This window comes from Arvicola amphibius, chromosome 1 (assembly GCF_903992535.2).
Source record: "Arvicola amphibius chromosome 1, mArvAmp1.2, whole genome shotgun sequence".
NCBI lineage: Eukaryota > Metazoa > Chordata > Mammalia > Rodentia > Cricetidae > Arvicola > Arvicola amphibius.
This window is the reverse complement of record NC_052047.1, coordinates 122,524,292-122,541,142: the sequence shown is the minus strand read 5'-3', so window position 1 is coordinate 122,541,142 and position 16,851 is coordinate 122,524,292. Positions and strand designations below refer to the sequence as shown.

Genomic DNA, 16,851 nt, shown 5'->3' with positions numbered 1-16,851 from the left:
TACATATTCTTGAGTTGTTGGCCAAAGAAGTTCCACAAAACCCCTCAAATTCAGGCTGTTGCCAAGACTATAGGTTGCTTACCACAAATTGACAGCAAGGCCCTATGGCTAAAGACAACACCTACACAACTCACTGAAAATGGAGAAGTCAAGCTACTGCCTACACAGAGCCTTCTCCCCTGTGTTCTAAAGTTTTTGGTACTGAAAGGTATTCTGCATGCTATCAAAAGAGAAATGTGAACATAAACCCATCATAAACCTTTTGATCAGAAACATATGCTAGGGCAATGGTGGTAAAAACCCTGTGGGAGTAACTAACCAATGGTGGATTTGACTGAAGGCCCACTCTAGGAGATGGAATCGATACGTAATATTACTTGCATGGCCAAGAAACAGAGACTAGATATCCCAGAGACCTAGGGTAAAATCAAATCCTACTGTTCTTTAAGAAAGAAAGAAAGAAAGAAAGAAAGAAAGAAAGAAAGAAAGAAAGAAAGAAAGAAGTGTAAAATGATTCCTTATGACATTCTGCTGTACTCACAGATCAGTTTCCTGCTCAGCCATCATCAGAAAAGCTTCCTTCTGCATCAGATGGGAACAAATATAGAGACCCACAGCTAGACATTACGCAGCATGAGAGACTTTAAACACTCAAATTTAAATGGGAAATCACTATCAAGTTCTTTTCCTCAGGGCTCAAGAAATTCCATGGAAGAAGAGGTGGAAGGAATGTAAGACCAAGAGGGGATGAAGGACACCAAGAAACCAAGACCCTCTAAGTCAACACGATAAAGGCTGATAAGAACTCAGAGACTGATGCAGCATGCAAAGGGCCTATCATGGTCTACAGCAGGTCCTCTGTGTACACATTATATTACGGCTTAGAGATTAGTGTTTTCGTGGGGTTCCTGAGTGTGTGAATAACTGTGTTTCTGATTTGCCTTTTCTTTGGACTATTTTTCTTCTATTGGTTTGCCTTGTCCAACTTCAATGTAATAGTTTTTGTTTTATCTTACTTTTTTGTCTGTTTTGCCGTTATCTCTTAGAAGACTATTCATTTCTAATGAGAGACAGAAAGGGAGTGGATTGGATGGGAATGGAGGTAGGGAGGAACTGGGAGTAGAGGAAGAGGAAACTGTAATTAGGATATATTATGTAAGAAAAGATGTAAAGGCCCAAAAATGTGAGTCTATTTCTACCTTGTCTGATAGTCAGAGAGTTTGGAGGTTGCTCAAAATTGTTGACAACAAGTATAGCTACACATCCTGATTCAGGATGTGGTTCCTTGGTTCTTTTGATATTAAGATGGCTCATACAAGTAGATCCATTCCATCCTGACAGATGGTCAGAATATGCAAGTGTATATCTGTTCCTTCTTTTGTAATATGAGGTTACCTGGGGAGTGGTTTCCTTCAGGATACTTGGTCTAGAGTGGCTTCACTGCCTGAACAACAGAATGCTAATGACTTGATGTCTCAATGTGTTAAAGCAATTAACTGTTTGAGTTGTCCTTTGTATCATGTTAAAGAAGTCTTTTGTTGCCTTCTTCCCCCTTTTGTATTGTGGTATAAAAGTGTATAGAAAATTAAATGCGGACAAATTTAGTATTCATGGGAACTCCCTCCTGACACTATTCTATGCCTTCTGTTTTATTATTTTCGCATCTTCATACTCTTTCCTTGTATTTCTCATCCCCATGCCCCTACACTTGGCAAAAGGTGTTTTGTCGAGGCTGGTCCCTGACAAAAAGAATCTATTTTCAGTAAAAGGGGGAAATATAGCTACTCTGCTTCTACATATGTATCCAAAAGAAACAAATTGGCATAGCAAGGAAATAGACACATACTCAAGGTTATTGTGGCAGTCTTCATAGTAGCTGAGATATGGAGTCTGCCTAGGTATTCATCAGCAGATTAATGGATGGCAAGAACAGAGGAGTATCATTTCACAATAAGGAAGGATTAAACTGAAATGATGATGGTAACAGCATCCTGTCCGTCCCAACTTTGTGCTTGCCTAGCCACTTCTTAGGCTTCCACCCCCCACCAACAGCCTTCTCTCCCATGCCAATGCTTTACAGACAGTTCATGACCTTGAACACAGTCCAAACATATTACAAAGTGTCTAGAAGATACCACTGAGTCTCTAAAGAAAGCAGATGTTACTAGGCCACTCTAAATCCCTCACTAATGTACTCTGCCACACATACACCTTGAGTACTGATGTAATTATGGTTTTATCTTTAAAAATGCTGTATCCCAGGTCAGGCATCAACAGACTTTTCAGAGGCAGGAGCTTGTTCTTGGTCTGGCCATCAATAAAAAAAGTACTCAAAACATTTAACTGACTTAATCAGCATGGCTGTCAATAACTATCTTACAAGGATTACTTCAAAATCATGCACTTTATAGCAACATGGATATAGCCAGAGTTATATCCTGTCAAGTTAAATAAGACACACATAGGCAAACGAGTACTGTGTGCTCTCAGTGTAATTAAATAAAATTAATCTAAATACTGATCTATGATTATCCGAGGTAGAAGAGAAGCAAGATTTGATGCAACATACTATGTGTATGTATTGAAATATCACACTGAACCCTAGACATATACATATGGTCTTAGTCAGGGTTTCTGTTGCTGTGAAGAGACACCATGACCATGGCAACTATTACAAAGGAAAACATTTAGTTGAGGTGATGGCTTACAACTTCAGAGGTTTAGTCCATTATCATCGTGGTGGGGAGTATGGTAGCATACAGGCAGACATGGCGCTGGAGGAGTGGCTACATGTTGATATGCAGGCAACAAGACCCACCCCAACACTTCTTCCAACTAGGCCACCCCTACGTCAACAAAACCACATCTCCTAATAGTATCACTTACTTTGGGGGCCATTTTCTTTCAAACTATATATAGTAAATACATCTGATAAAAGCAAAATTTAAAAATATGTTTATATTTATAAAAGAACTGAAGGTGCATACAATATATGTAAGTTTATCAAGAGTAAAGACTAACAAATAGTATTTTTACATTATAAATTTTAATTATCATGAACAATAAACATTTCTCTTTTGTTAAATAAATAACAAATATTAAAACATAAGCATATGTATGCACTAGCATGTGACCATTTTGAGAAAATAAGCATGCTGAAGGATCGTCTTACCAGGACTTCCCCCATCAACAAAATTTGGATTCCTGGGTTGTATAGGAGGATGCTTAGGAAAAAGAAATGATGTTTTCCATCCTAGCGTGTCTGGCCACCAGATGGTCCTCTGTGTACCAATAAAACGCAAATGATATTTTACCTGAAAGTATTAATAAGAAGTCATGTATGCTGAAAGTCAAAAAGAAACTTAAAAACAAATGTTAGCAATAAAATTATACCCTAGTAGAAAAACACTTGATTTTAAGGATGAAACCAATCTGATAGATTCTGAATGCCCAGTATTTACAATGAGCAAGGTAGAGAATTGTATACACACTAGACAAATTTGAATTCCACTCAAAATACAGAAAACACGTAAAACAGGATGTGGTCAGGGTTTCTGTCCTGCCCAGTTCCTGCATTTTTTAACTATAAACTGATTGACCCATTAGCTCAGGTTTCTCATTAACTCTTCTAACTTATAGTAGCCCATTATTCTTGTCTATGTTAGCCACATGGGTCAGTACCTTTTTCAGCGGGGCAGTCATATCTTGCTTCTTGGGTGGCTGGGTCACGACTGCAGAGGGAGCTTACCGCTTCCCAGAATATTCCTGTTCTCATTGACCCGCCTCTACTTCCTGTCTGGTTGTCCCACCTATACTTCCTGCCTGGCTATTGGCCAATCAGTGTTTATTTAAAACATAACTGACAAAATATAGACAATTGTCCCACACCAACAGGATATGCCTAAAAAGATTCTCAAGGGCATGCAATAAAATAAATGTAAACTTACACTACAGAAACATAAACTACATTTTTTCTACTTATATTGGCATATTAAAAAGCTGAGCAATAAATGTTTGCAGAACTACAGACAATCAGCCACCTGAATCTAATCCTTGTAGGATGAATGGAAAATGCACACCAATGAATAGCTTAACAACTAAGGGCTCAAGAGAATTATGGTTCACCTAACTGGGAAAGCATGCTAGGCATTCTACATTATTGCATTGTTGGCTAACAGTGACTTAAAGTTACACTTAAATACCATAAATAAAACATTTCCTTATATTAAAATCCCTGTTGAAAACCTACAGAACTGTGTTTCCTAAAAGCTGTTTGACTACTAGAAATATGCATAGATTATTATAAGAGAACAGAAAGGATGAGGATACAACTGTACATTGAATGAAAATTTACAGGAGCAACCCCATGCTAAAGAAAATTAATGCCAAAGTCCCAGAAGTAGTAATATATGGTGTCTTTATGGAGCTCCTTGAGTAAATAGTAAAAAAATTCCAGATATGGGAACAGAGACACATCTGGATGGCCATAAATCTTGTGCCAAATACTGTATATAAGCTTAAGTAAGTCACTAGAATTTTTAAATTTTTTCAAATGTATTATTATTACTGTGTGAGTATATATATATATGATGAGAGAGAGAGAGAGAGAGAGAGAGAGAGAGAGAGAGAGAGAGAGAGAGAACACAGGTACATACATTGCATTGCCTGTATGTGAAGCTCTTTCAGCAGTCAGTTGTCTCCTTCTGCCATGGGCTCCAAGGATCAACCTCAGCTTGTCAGGTTTTCAAGGCAAGCACTTTCACCTACAGAGCCATGTCAAGCACCACATTACAGTCTTTTACTTAGAATGATAACATGATCTCATCTAAGGTTGAAAAGGTTCACTGTGATATCCACATGGATAAACAAAAGATTTTGTCAGAAACATAAACTAAAGAGAACTGGTATCTATTTATTTACATTATGAATGAAATCATCAACAGATACCATAGTATTCATTTAAAAAAATCATCAAGGCTGTCAAGATGGCTGTGAGGGTAAAAGTACTTGCTGTGCAAACCTGAAGAGCCAAGTTTGGTTCCCACAACCCATAATGGAGGAGAAAACTGAGTCTCCAAAGTTGTCCCCTGACTTCTACATGTGTGCTGTGGTTGTGACTGAGTGCCTGTGCTCACACACACATCAAACACAATAATAAATAAATAAATAAAAATAAATAAATAAATAAACAAATAAAATTTTAGAAAGAAAATTATCAAAATAGGCTAAGCACTAAAGAAAATTTATGGGAATTTTAACATTTGGAATTTCATTCAAGATTTGAGAATAGTCTGTAGGTAGGGAGAATAAAACTTGAAGATACTGTCTTAGGGTTTTATTGTCGTGAATAGAGACCATGACTTCAGCAACTCTTATAAAGGGAAACATTTCATTGGGGCTTGCTGTGGAATAATCCTCTTGCACACTGCAAAGATTTGTCTCTCAAACTGGTGGCCAACAGCCAGGTGGGAAGTATAGACAGGACAACCAAACTAAGGATGCTGGGATGAAGAAAGGCGAAGTCAGAGAGAAGTAACATGGGCATGCCATACTAAGAAAAGGTACCCAGCCACGTGACAAAGCATAGATTAAAAAAATATGGGTTACTTTAAGTCTAAGAGTTAGCTAGGAACAAGCCTGAGCTATTGGCTGAGCATTTATAATTTATATTAAGTTTCTGAGTCAGCTATTTGGGAAGCAGCTGCCAGTTATTTGGGAGCAGGCAATTGGGACAGGAAAACTCTGCCTACAGAGGCTGGCTTACACTTCAGATGTTTAGTGCATTGTCATCATGGTGGGAAGTATGGTGGCACACAAGCAGACATGGTGCTGGAGAATGTGAACTGAGACTTCTACATCTGAATCTGCAGGCAGCAGGAAAAGAATGACACACTAGGTGTGACCTGAGACCTCAAAGCCTGCCCCCTAGTGACACACCTCATCCAGCAAAGCCACACCTACTCCAACAAGGCCACACCTCCTAAAGGTGCCACTCCCTATGGGCCTATGAGGCCATTTTCTTTCAAACCATCACAGACACTTTGAATCAATGAATATTGAGAAAACGCAAATGTGCCTAAATCATCATCAACAGATATACAGCTGACAAAGATGAATGGAGCCTTGAAAATATAGGGTACACATTGAGATTACATGGATCCTACTCCTGCTTTCCCATAAGCACCTGTCTTAGAAACAGTAGGTGTGGCTCTATCTCTAGATTCTATAGATTGATAACTTATTTCTATAATCACAGGATAGGATGCCTGTAAATTTTGCTAGAGGCTCCAAATTCAAAGCACTGCTCTTTCCTCGTCTTTCTGTAGACACTGCCAGCTCTTCTTCAGTCCTCATATCCTAAGGCTGAACTGATACAGCTAAATCTTCAAGTTTTTTTTTGAGATTTATAAAAGGAATTATACTGTCTTTCATTCAAAGAAAGAATTTCTGAGTTAGTTATCTGATAATAATAATAAAATGTCTGTCTTACAGCACATCTTTACCCCTGTATGTGCTATGACAAATGCTGGCTAATTAAGGTTTCCCCTCATTCTACAGTACCCTCCTGTATGTTTTGTGTTGCTATGATCACAATATCTGACAGAAACAATTTTCAAGGAATAATGATTTATTTTGACTCAGTTTCAGAGGTCGGAGAAAGGCACAGCAGAGCAGAGTAATTCACACTGTAGCCAAGAAAGATAAGAACGGGAAGAGCCAGGACTCTGCTGGCTTTTTCCTTTCACATTTTATTTTGTCTGTACATCCACAGACAAAATTTGCTCTTCATATTTAGGATAGGTCTTCTTCCCTTAGTTGACCCTTTCTGAAAATACTTTATATATTTCTTAAGTGATTCTAAATCTAGTCAATCTGATAATGAAGACTTATAATCGAGGTCTCTTAGAATCAGTAATGTGTACAAAGGTACTAAGTCACTCACAGATGGATTAATATTCTTGCTTTATGATGTATTACTAATTCGTTATCAGGAATGATACTTTCTTCATTTGCCAAATTGGGCTAATAATAATTAATTTATTAAAAACTCCGAGACACGAAGGTACTATTATGAGAGCACAACTTACTTGAAAACCCTTATATGAAAAGTAAAATTTTCTTACCTGAAGTGGCAGAGGATCATTTTTGTTTTTGAAGCCACAGTCAAAAACAATAGCAGTCAGCACTTTCTGAGATGTATAATCAAACAGAATATACCTCTCAAACTCAGCTTCTGAAGGAAAGCCTCGAACTATAGGGAGACAAAATTACCTGCTTAAATAAAAACATCTCATAATTTTGTTTGAGAGGTAGGATATTACTTTACACAGATAAAAATCTACTAAGATCTGTGACTCTTATGACTTTCTTTCTTAAATGTTGACATGAGTAACTAATGGACAGTATGGGTATAAAATCTCACAGGTGGTTTATAAATTTTACTATGAAAAGGTTATAAATGTTAGATGAGCCAGTAGCACAATGTAATCCAACAATCTATACAAACAGAAAGCAGTCTAGTGTTTTTCTAATGCGGTGGAGTTCAGAGACTATGCACAGTTTTTTTTGGAGGCGATAACAACACTCTAATGATTGCCATAGTGTTTGTACCACTCCAAGTACACTGAGGTCCACTGACTCACAAGTGTTAAATAAATATATGGTATGTTCAAACACTGAAGCACAGAGGATATGCTCTGTGAACCCATCAAGAGGCTCTAGTGGACTGATGTGGACATTTTAAAATATTTCTCTTCTGACCTCTCCGGGCTCCCTCCCATCTTCAGGCTTGTAATTCTAATAACTCTTGCCTTTGCTTCCCCTGCAAGTCTCTTTCCAGTTGTCAGTCAAGAACTTCCTTTCTGTCCTACATCTGGCAGTTAAGACATATAAATCATGGATACACTTTGTTATCTTTTAGATAGGTTCACTGGAGAAGTACCCCAACTGCCATACCCAATGCCCCAATCAGCTGCAAGAAACCAGATCAGTAATTATCCTTCTTCCCTAATGGCAGTTATGGTTACCTCTTCAGCGGTTGTTAATGAGAACAAGTGACAGTAACTCCCAGAAGGGAGTTCTAGTTTTTCACCTCTTCCTAAATGAGCATAGCCTAAAATTTTCTACATGAAGGAAAGGGTCTAGAATTCCAGTACAGATATTGGTATCATCGTTGGAACTGGATTTATAGATTTCCATAAAGATGGGTTATAAATTCTAGCCCATATCCTAAAGGATGTTAGGGTTACCTCTTCAGAGGGGATAAGGACACAGAAACAAGGGAGAACTGGTTTCTCTGGGTCAGCAGGATAGAATTCTCTGGCATAAGTAGAAACCTAACATTTCAAGTTACCCAAAGCATAAAAGAGTCAATCCAGTTTGATAAATTTATGACCTGGTCAGAGGCCCCCCACCCAGGAAGGCAGGATCACTTTAAGCCACGCTTCAAAAAAAGAAAGAAAGAAAGAAGGTGGAATAATTATTCCTTTAATGAGATAATGTACTTTTACTTTCCAGAATTCTCACCCCATAGCCCAGTCCCTGAGTTACCACAAGGTTCAGCTGGATCTGACAGGAAGGCATAACCATATATATACATATATATGAGTGTGTGTATGTATTATGTATGTACACACACACACATATATACATGTATATAACACACAAATACACACACATCCTTCCCTCCATCCCTTCCTCCCCTCTCTTGTTTTGTCTCTTTCTTTCTTCTTTTAGATGCTGTTGCTGCTTGTTCCTTGGCTTGCTTATTCTTTCTCTAATGCTCCCCTTCCCACCATGTAGCTGCTGTCCACCATATAGCTGGGCTCCAAGCTGGCTTTTTAACTACAATAATATTTTTCTCTTTGAATAAACTTCAGCTTTAATTATCTTTCAAAAATATATTTTTGAGTTATAGTATTGCTGGTGTAGTTTCTAATTTATACAGAACTGAAAGCTCCAGGGCTGAGAGCATAGCTTAGTAGAAGGCCTGCCTGGTATGCATAGGACCCCTAGGTTCAATCACCAGCACTGCAAACAAACCAACAAGCTTTTTTGCAAGCCCTCAAACCTACCAATCTCCACAAAACTATAACCTAAAGAGAAAATGTTGAGGGATCTCTGTTTTTGACATTACATTAAGGTAGGAAAATACTAGCTTTAAATCAACTATAAGAAACAGAGTATGATTTTTAACTTCAAGAGGAAGAACTTCTATATTATATAATAGGACTACAAATAACTTACATCTTTCTTAATGATCATGAATTTTGTATCATGTCTAAGGAATCAACTAGTTCTAAGTCATAAAGATTTTCTCACAGGCTCTCTCCAAAAGGCTTCATCATTTTACATTTATGTCTATGACCCAGTTTCAGTTAATTTTAGAGACGATATGGATTTGTGTTGTCTTAACTATTGATGTCCAACTGTTCCATTACTATTTGCTGAATAGATTTTCTTTCACTACATTCTGGTGCATCACCCTTAAAGTCATTCTGGTGTCAGTGCAATAAATCTACTTTTGGGTTCTCTGTTATCACACCTATTTGTTTAAGTCTCTAATAATTTCACATTGACCTCTCTATCACCGCACAATGCAAGTCTTAATGGTACGACATAGGATCCCCTTCAACATTAACTTTCAACATTAGTTTGGTTTTACAGATTTTACAGATTTTCTAGAAAACTTGAAGGTCTAACCTTTTATAGTGGTGTTGAGAATCTTCTTTATATTCTCAATGATTTCTGTTACCACATCAATGTCAGAAGGTATGTAAACCAATTCCCATTCCTTGGCATCTTTGATGAAAGAAGGCATGGTAGCAATGGGTTGAGGTTTGAAATGATACGGTCCAGCAATGGTTATATTCGTAAGTGCACGGAATATCAACAGCATTAATACAAACACCAAAGCTGCCATGATTTCTGTTACTGAACTAATCATCTGCCTCTTCTAAAGGAGAAAAAGTTATTGATTAGCTTAAGAGTACATATTCATTGCACATCAGAGTTTCATTATGTTTTACTTCTGGACCACCATGGAATAAAGGGAAGGTGTATGCTTAGGACCTGAACTTATGATCTGTCAGTGATTAAAAGTATGGTAGATAGTCTATGCATTCAATTCTCATAACAATCTTATAGATAGCATTGAAACAGGTAAAAATATCATTGCTATTTGTCCATATTCAGAGTGGACAATGGGAGTAAGGAGCCCCTTCTTCATACTGGAGCATGTATATCTCAAAAGTTCTCCTAGACTCCTTGTTCTGATGCTATGACAAGGAAAAAGGGAAATAGCAAACAGCTGATGATATTAAAAACAGGTGGCCTTGAGGACAGGTAGAAAGTAAAGATTTCCAAATGAGGTTGCTATTACTTATCTCAAGTTATAAATATACCTGTGCTAGGAATGAGAAGCCAGAAGCTCATTCATGCAGAGGACGTTCTGCCTTGGACTCTGCTAGGCACCCCAGCACGTGTGTTTAAACTGTGCTTTCCCAGTCACTTCTGCTGGATGTGATAAGATGGGATGTTCTGCTGTCCATCTGCTGCTTTACATTTGTTATTTTACTTAGAGTCCTTGCCCGATGGAGCACTGCTCTTTCTGGGATTCTCAGTCACATGCTCTAGCAGACTGTCTCGATTTCTACTGAATTTGTAAATACACAATTTTTCTATCTATCTGCTGCTTTCCTTTTGTTCTTTTACTTTTGCTTGCTACATGCTTAATAAACTTACTCAGTTGAAACTAAAACTATGGCTCTTATAAATCATTCTCTGGACAAAACAATCACTAAATTCATGATGCTTTTATCACAATGTCAACTAAATTAATCTGATTGTTAACCTATTTAGAAAATGAGGTCATAGGGCAACCATAAAAGGACGAAACCAAACAAACTCCTAGACTCTCAGCCTGTTACAGAACCAAAGTAGAGTATGTGCTTCTCTTTCAGTAGTTTTGCCATGAAATACCAGGTTAGGCCAGAAGGCTAGGAGAAGCTCTTTGTGACCAGACCAATAATTGCTAGGATTTTATATAGCCACTTGAATGACCACTAGTAAATCCTAAATATCTCAAAATGGAGAGTAAATAGGGGACAGAATTTTTACTAAAGAAAACCTCAAATAAAGATGCCTTGATTCACTTACTCGGTGGTGACTTCAACATCACTAATTTTAGAGGATACCAGTTGGACAGCATATCATTAGTGATGTTCTATAGATAACATCTTTGATATGTGGGTTATAATCAAGTTGCCTAGGTTATTTTCTAAGAACTTGAAGGCTACTTTGGTAAAACACTGACTTTTTGACCCTGCAGATATTTTATGTAACTTGAAAATAAAAATCTTTGCCATCTCTGCTTTACTATTCTGTCTTACACCTCTGCTACTTGAATCTTTGGTCAATCTATTCAGTACTGAATGTAGACATGGGTATCACTTGAGCAATGTTGCATTCAAAACTCTAATTCAAGGTTAAAATCAATCTAGATTTGTCTATTCTCTCTCCCCTAGTTAGCATGAACAGAAGCATAAGACTATATATAAAAGGAAGGAAAAGAGTACCTGAGTTTCAGGAAGTTCTCCATATATTCCTAGAAAAGAGGGATGACCATCCCCTTTGTTAGCTTCTCTCACCATTACTTTAATACACATATCTTTAAAAAGTAGTCTCTACATTAACCTACAAGCAGGAGCGAAAGACACTCTTGTGTTGCCTTCCTTTTTCTCCGCAGCAGAAGCCCTTAACAAAAGCCTTATTTGGAGATTTTCTTCTGGCCTTTGTATATTACTACCTCTAAGCATTAGGCCTAGGTTGTGAAATTCTCCTGAACTATATCAACTATATTCCCTTCTCCCCACTTTTTTAGGTCACTCTGCAGTATTGTTTCCTTGGCATTTATATATTTGGAATATCTACCCACAATTTTGAATTTTTCAAAAGTGCATGTACAGGTGTACACAGGCTGAAATGTAACAAATAGGCTCTTTTGAACATTCCCATGATGCCTTTACCTACCTTTATTGTAAAATTTTTCCAGAGGAGAACTGTTAATTGTTTGACTATCAACTGATTCATTATTCTAAAAAAAAAAAAAGAACAAAGTGTGCTCAACTCTAGGGATGAAAGGTGTTTTTCTTTCTTTTTCTTTTCCTTTTTTTTTTTATAATGGTAAGTTACCTAAAATGTGAGCAACAAACAATGGGATTATTTCTTTTTACTGCTTTTCTCTTTAATCAGTGTTAAAATTGATAAGATTAATATCAAATAAAGCAAACTGTATTGATCCTAACTTTTTCTACTAGTATTCTTAATATAAAATAAAGATTCTTAATATTTAATGAAGGAACTGGAAAGTAGAGAAATGTAGTATAATATGGTTCCATTTTTCCATAAAAATGATATAATAACAGGATATGACTTTTTAAAATATATTCCATTCTAAATATATTAAGCATAAGTAAATCACTATTACAGCAACAAATTTAAAAAAGTAAATCAATGAAATGTATCCATCAGTATGTTTTCATATGCTCAGAGTATAACACTCCATTCCAAGTATTGATGCGTAAATATATTTAAATTCCACTACAGTATTTACTGCACATTTATTATATATCATCATATTCTATGCTAGCTGCTATTGAGTATAAAATCGTACTGCATTTAAACTCTGTTGGTATTAATTTTAAGGAAATCAGCTTGAAAAACCACTCTGTGGTACCTTTTAGCACGACTGTTGAGCGAAGGTCAGTATCTATGTCTAAAGCAAAACAGCTCTTTAACTGCTGAAAAATAAAAACACAACCATTACTAGGTATGGTGGGACACACTTCTAATATCAGCACTCAAGAATAAAGTCAGACTGGTCTACATTATCTGTTCTAGGTCAATGAGGGCTACATAGTAACACCCTGTCTAAAAAAATAAAAACAAAAACACAGCCATTAAAAACCTTTAAAAATTAAGCTGGGTGGTGATAGCGTACACCTTTAATCCCAGCATTCATGAGGCAGAGGCAGGCGGATCTCTGAGTTCGAGGCCAGCCTGGTCTACAAGAGCTAGTTGCAGGACTGGCACCAAAGCTACAGAGAAACTTTGTCTTGAAAAAACCCAAAAGAACCAAAACAAACAAACAAAGAAACAAACAAAAACCCTTTAGGAGGAAACAAGCTCCACCGGGAGCAGAAAAAGCCAGGAGCAAGTCCAGTTCTGGGAACCGACCCAGTCCCAGGACACTGGTGGATCAGGATTGAGCCAACAACCCGGAAGACAAACAAAAAATTGGAAGACATCTATCTAACAAATTAGACTTCAAGCTAAAATCAGTCAAAAGAGACAAAGAAGGTCATTTCACATTAGTCACAGAAAAAAATCCATCAAGAGGAAATCTCAGTACTGAACATATATACAATGCCCAAATACAAGGGCACTGTCATATGTAAAAGAAACACTTCTAAAGCTTAAATCATACATTAAACCCCACACACTAATAGTGGGAGACTTCAACACTCCCCTCTCACCACTGGACAGGTCAATCAGACAAAAAATGAACAGAGAAATAAGAGAATTAACAGATGTTATGTCTCAAATAGACTTAACAGACATCTATAGAATATTCCATCCAAACATAAAAGAATATACCTTCTTCTCAGCACCTCATGGAACCTTCTCAAAAACTGACCACATACTCACTAACAAAACAAACCTCAACAAATACAAAAAAATGGAATAACCCAATGTACCTTATTAGATCACCATGGTTTAAAACTAAAAGTCAACAGCAATACTAATTCCAGAAAACACACAGACATATGGAAATTAAACAATGATCACCTGAATCATCAATGGGTCAAGGAAGAAATAAAGGGAGAAATTAAAGACTTCCTAAAATTCAATGAAAATGACCATACAACATACCCAAATTTATGAGACACAATGAAAGCAGTGTTAAGAGGAAAGTTCATAGCACTAAACGCCTACCTAAAGAAGCTGGAAAAATCCCACACTAGTGAATTAACAGAACATTTGAAAACTTTAGAACAAAAAAGGCAAACTCACCTAAGAGAACTAGACGGCAGGAAATAATCAAATTGAGAGCTGAAATCAATAAAATAGAAACAAAGAAAACAATACAAAGAATCAATGAAACAAAGAGCTGGTTCTTCAAGAAAATCAGCAAAATAGACAAACCTTTATCCAAACTAACCAAAAGGCAGAGAGAGAATATCCAAATTAACAAAATCAGAAACGAAAAGGGGACATAACAATAGACACAGAGGAAATACAGAGAATCATCAGGTCACATTTTGAAAACCTCTATTCCACAAAATTGGAAAACTTAAAGGAAATAGACAACTTTCTGGATAAATATCACTTACCAACATTAAATCAAGACCAGATAAGCAAATTAAACAGACCTATAACTGCTGAAGAAATAGAAACAGTCATCATAAGTCTCCCAAGCAAAAAAAGCCCAGGTCCAGATGGTTTCAGCTCAGAATTCTACAAGACTTTCAAAGAACTAATACCAATACTCCTCAAATTATTCCACACAATAGAAACAGAAGAAACACTGCCAAACTATTTTTATGAGGCTACAATTACCCTGTTACCCAAACCACAGAAAGACATCACTAAGAAAGAGAATTACACACCAATCTCACTCATGAACATTGATGCAAAAATACTAAATAAAACACTGGCAAACTGAGTTCAAGAACACATCAGAACCATCATCCACCATGACCAAGCCAGCTTTATCTCACAAACGCAGGGATGGTTCAACATACGAAAATCTGTCCATGTAATTCACCATATAAACAAGTTGAAAAATAAAAACCATATGATCACCTCATTAGATGCTGAAAAAGATTTGACAAAATACAACATCCCTTCATGATAAAAGTCTTGGAGAGAGCAGGGATACAAGGAACATACCTAAACATAATAAAGGCAATATACAGCAAGCCAACAGCCAACATCGAACTAAATGGAGAAAAACTCCCAGCAATTCCACTGAAATCAGGAACAAGAAAAGGTTGTCCACTCTCTCCATATCTATTCAATATAGTTCCTGAGGTCCTAGCTAGAGCAATAAGATACCAAAAGGAGATCAATGGGATACAAATCGGAAAAGAAGTCAAACTCTCACTGTTTGCTGATGATATGAGAGTTTACGTAAGTGATCACAAAAATTCTACCAAGGAACTTCTACAACTCATAAACACTTTTAGTAATGTAGCAAGATACAAGATTAACTCAACAAAATCAGTAGCCCTCCTGTACAAATATGATAAAAGGGCTGGGGAAGAAATCAGAGAATCAACACCCTTCACAATAGCCACAAAGAACATAAAATATCTCGGACTAACTCTAACCAAACAAGTGGAAGACTTGTATGACAAGAACTTTAAATCTTTGAAGAAATAAATTGATTATTTTGAAGAAATAGAACTTTTGAAGAAAAAGAACTTTAAATCTTTGAAGAAATAAATTTGGCAGCTTGGGGAGGTACTCTCAGAACATACCCTTTACAAAGGAACTATTGACAATTAATTACTGCTGGGGTGTGCTGTGGAACAATCTTTATATACTGTAAATATGTATCGCTCCTATTGTTAATAAAAAGCTGACTGGCCAAAGGCTAGGCAGGATTTTCTAGGCAGAGAGAATGCTGGGAAGAAGTAGAGCAGAGTCAGAGGAATCTCTAGACAGATGGAAATGAGGCAAGACATGCAGGAGAGGTAAAAGCCATGAGCCTCAGGGCAGAACATAGATGAATAGAAATGGGTTAATTTAAGTTGTAAGAGCTAGTTAGTAATAAGCCTGAGCTATGGACCAAGAATTTATAATTAATAATAAGCCTCTGGGTGGTTATTTGAGAAGCAGTTGGTGGAACAGAGTTGATCACAGTCGTGACGAAAAACTCCACCTACAGGGGTGGTGTGGAGAAATCTTTCTTTTTTGGGAATATGGCCACTAGTAGTTTATCATGCTTTGGTAGATGGCTTCATATCCATAAATATATAAGCAGCACTAACTTGACTTAGTGGAGTATACATGAGTATACATGGGTATACATGAGATGAGGGTGAAAATGGGGAGTAAGGGAAAATGTAATATTCATTGCATTCATGTATAAAATTCTCAATAATAAAGAATAATTATTAAAAAATAAATAAGAGACTTGGGGATTCTCTTTTTATCCAGGCCTCATTCGTAAGTATAGGAAGCCTATCCCAGGAACTATGGGCTGAACCCCCTCAACAAACACAGTTGATTATAGGAAACATTCAACCCCAAAAGAAACTTCCAACTGCCAACAGTGTAAAAATTGATTTTTGTTGTAGCCACTCAGGTTGTGCTATTTTGTTACAGCAGGTCTATAAACAAAAGGACATGGACACTAGACTTTAGAAATGGCTTCTCAAATAGAGCTGTCTCAAATAGATTCAGAGAGCTAAAGGAAACAATACAATGGTATTTCAACAAATTAACATATCAACAAGCATATACACATTAGAGGCTTAAATCAAGAAAGGGTTAATGGAAGATTTGAATAGGCAAATTAATCAGCAAGCTTGAAATTAGGTCAAATTATACTATCCAGTTTGTAGAGCAAAAAAAAAGTTGACAACAGATTAAAAGAAAGGGAAAGAAAAAATGATGAATGGCCAACAGAAATATTAAAAGAACCTTAATGAGTTCTGGAAAATAAAGCATATTTTTACCACCCAGTAAAACAGAAGAACAACAGAAAAGTTAGTTACATTAGAAAAGATAAGAAAATGGTCTGCCGGGCGGTGGTGGCACACGTCTTTAATCCCAGCTCTCGGG

At 36.8% G+C, this 16,851-nt stretch overlaps 1 protein-coding gene across 1 annotated transcript in view; it reads right to left on the bottom strand.

The window, feature by feature from the left end:
* Window positions 1–12,090, bottom strand: part of LOC119825643 (phospholipid-transporting ATPase ABCA3-like) — a 115,694-nt gene extending 103,604 nt beyond the window's left edge. Inside the window, exons 1-4 of the mRNA XM_038346672.1 lie at window positions 12,031–12,090; window positions 9,703–9,955; window positions 7,125–7,252; window positions 3,173–3,314 (exon numbers count right to left, since the gene is read on the bottom strand). Coding sequence (XP_038202600.1) covers window positions 3,173–3,314; window positions 7,125–7,252; window positions 9,703–9,955; window positions 12,031–12,090 — 583 coding nt within the window. The remainder of the gene's footprint in view (window positions 1–3,172; window positions 3,315–7,124; window positions 7,253–9,702; window positions 9,956–12,030) is intronic.
* Between the last annotated feature and the right edge of the window lie 4,761 nt (window positions 12,091–16,851).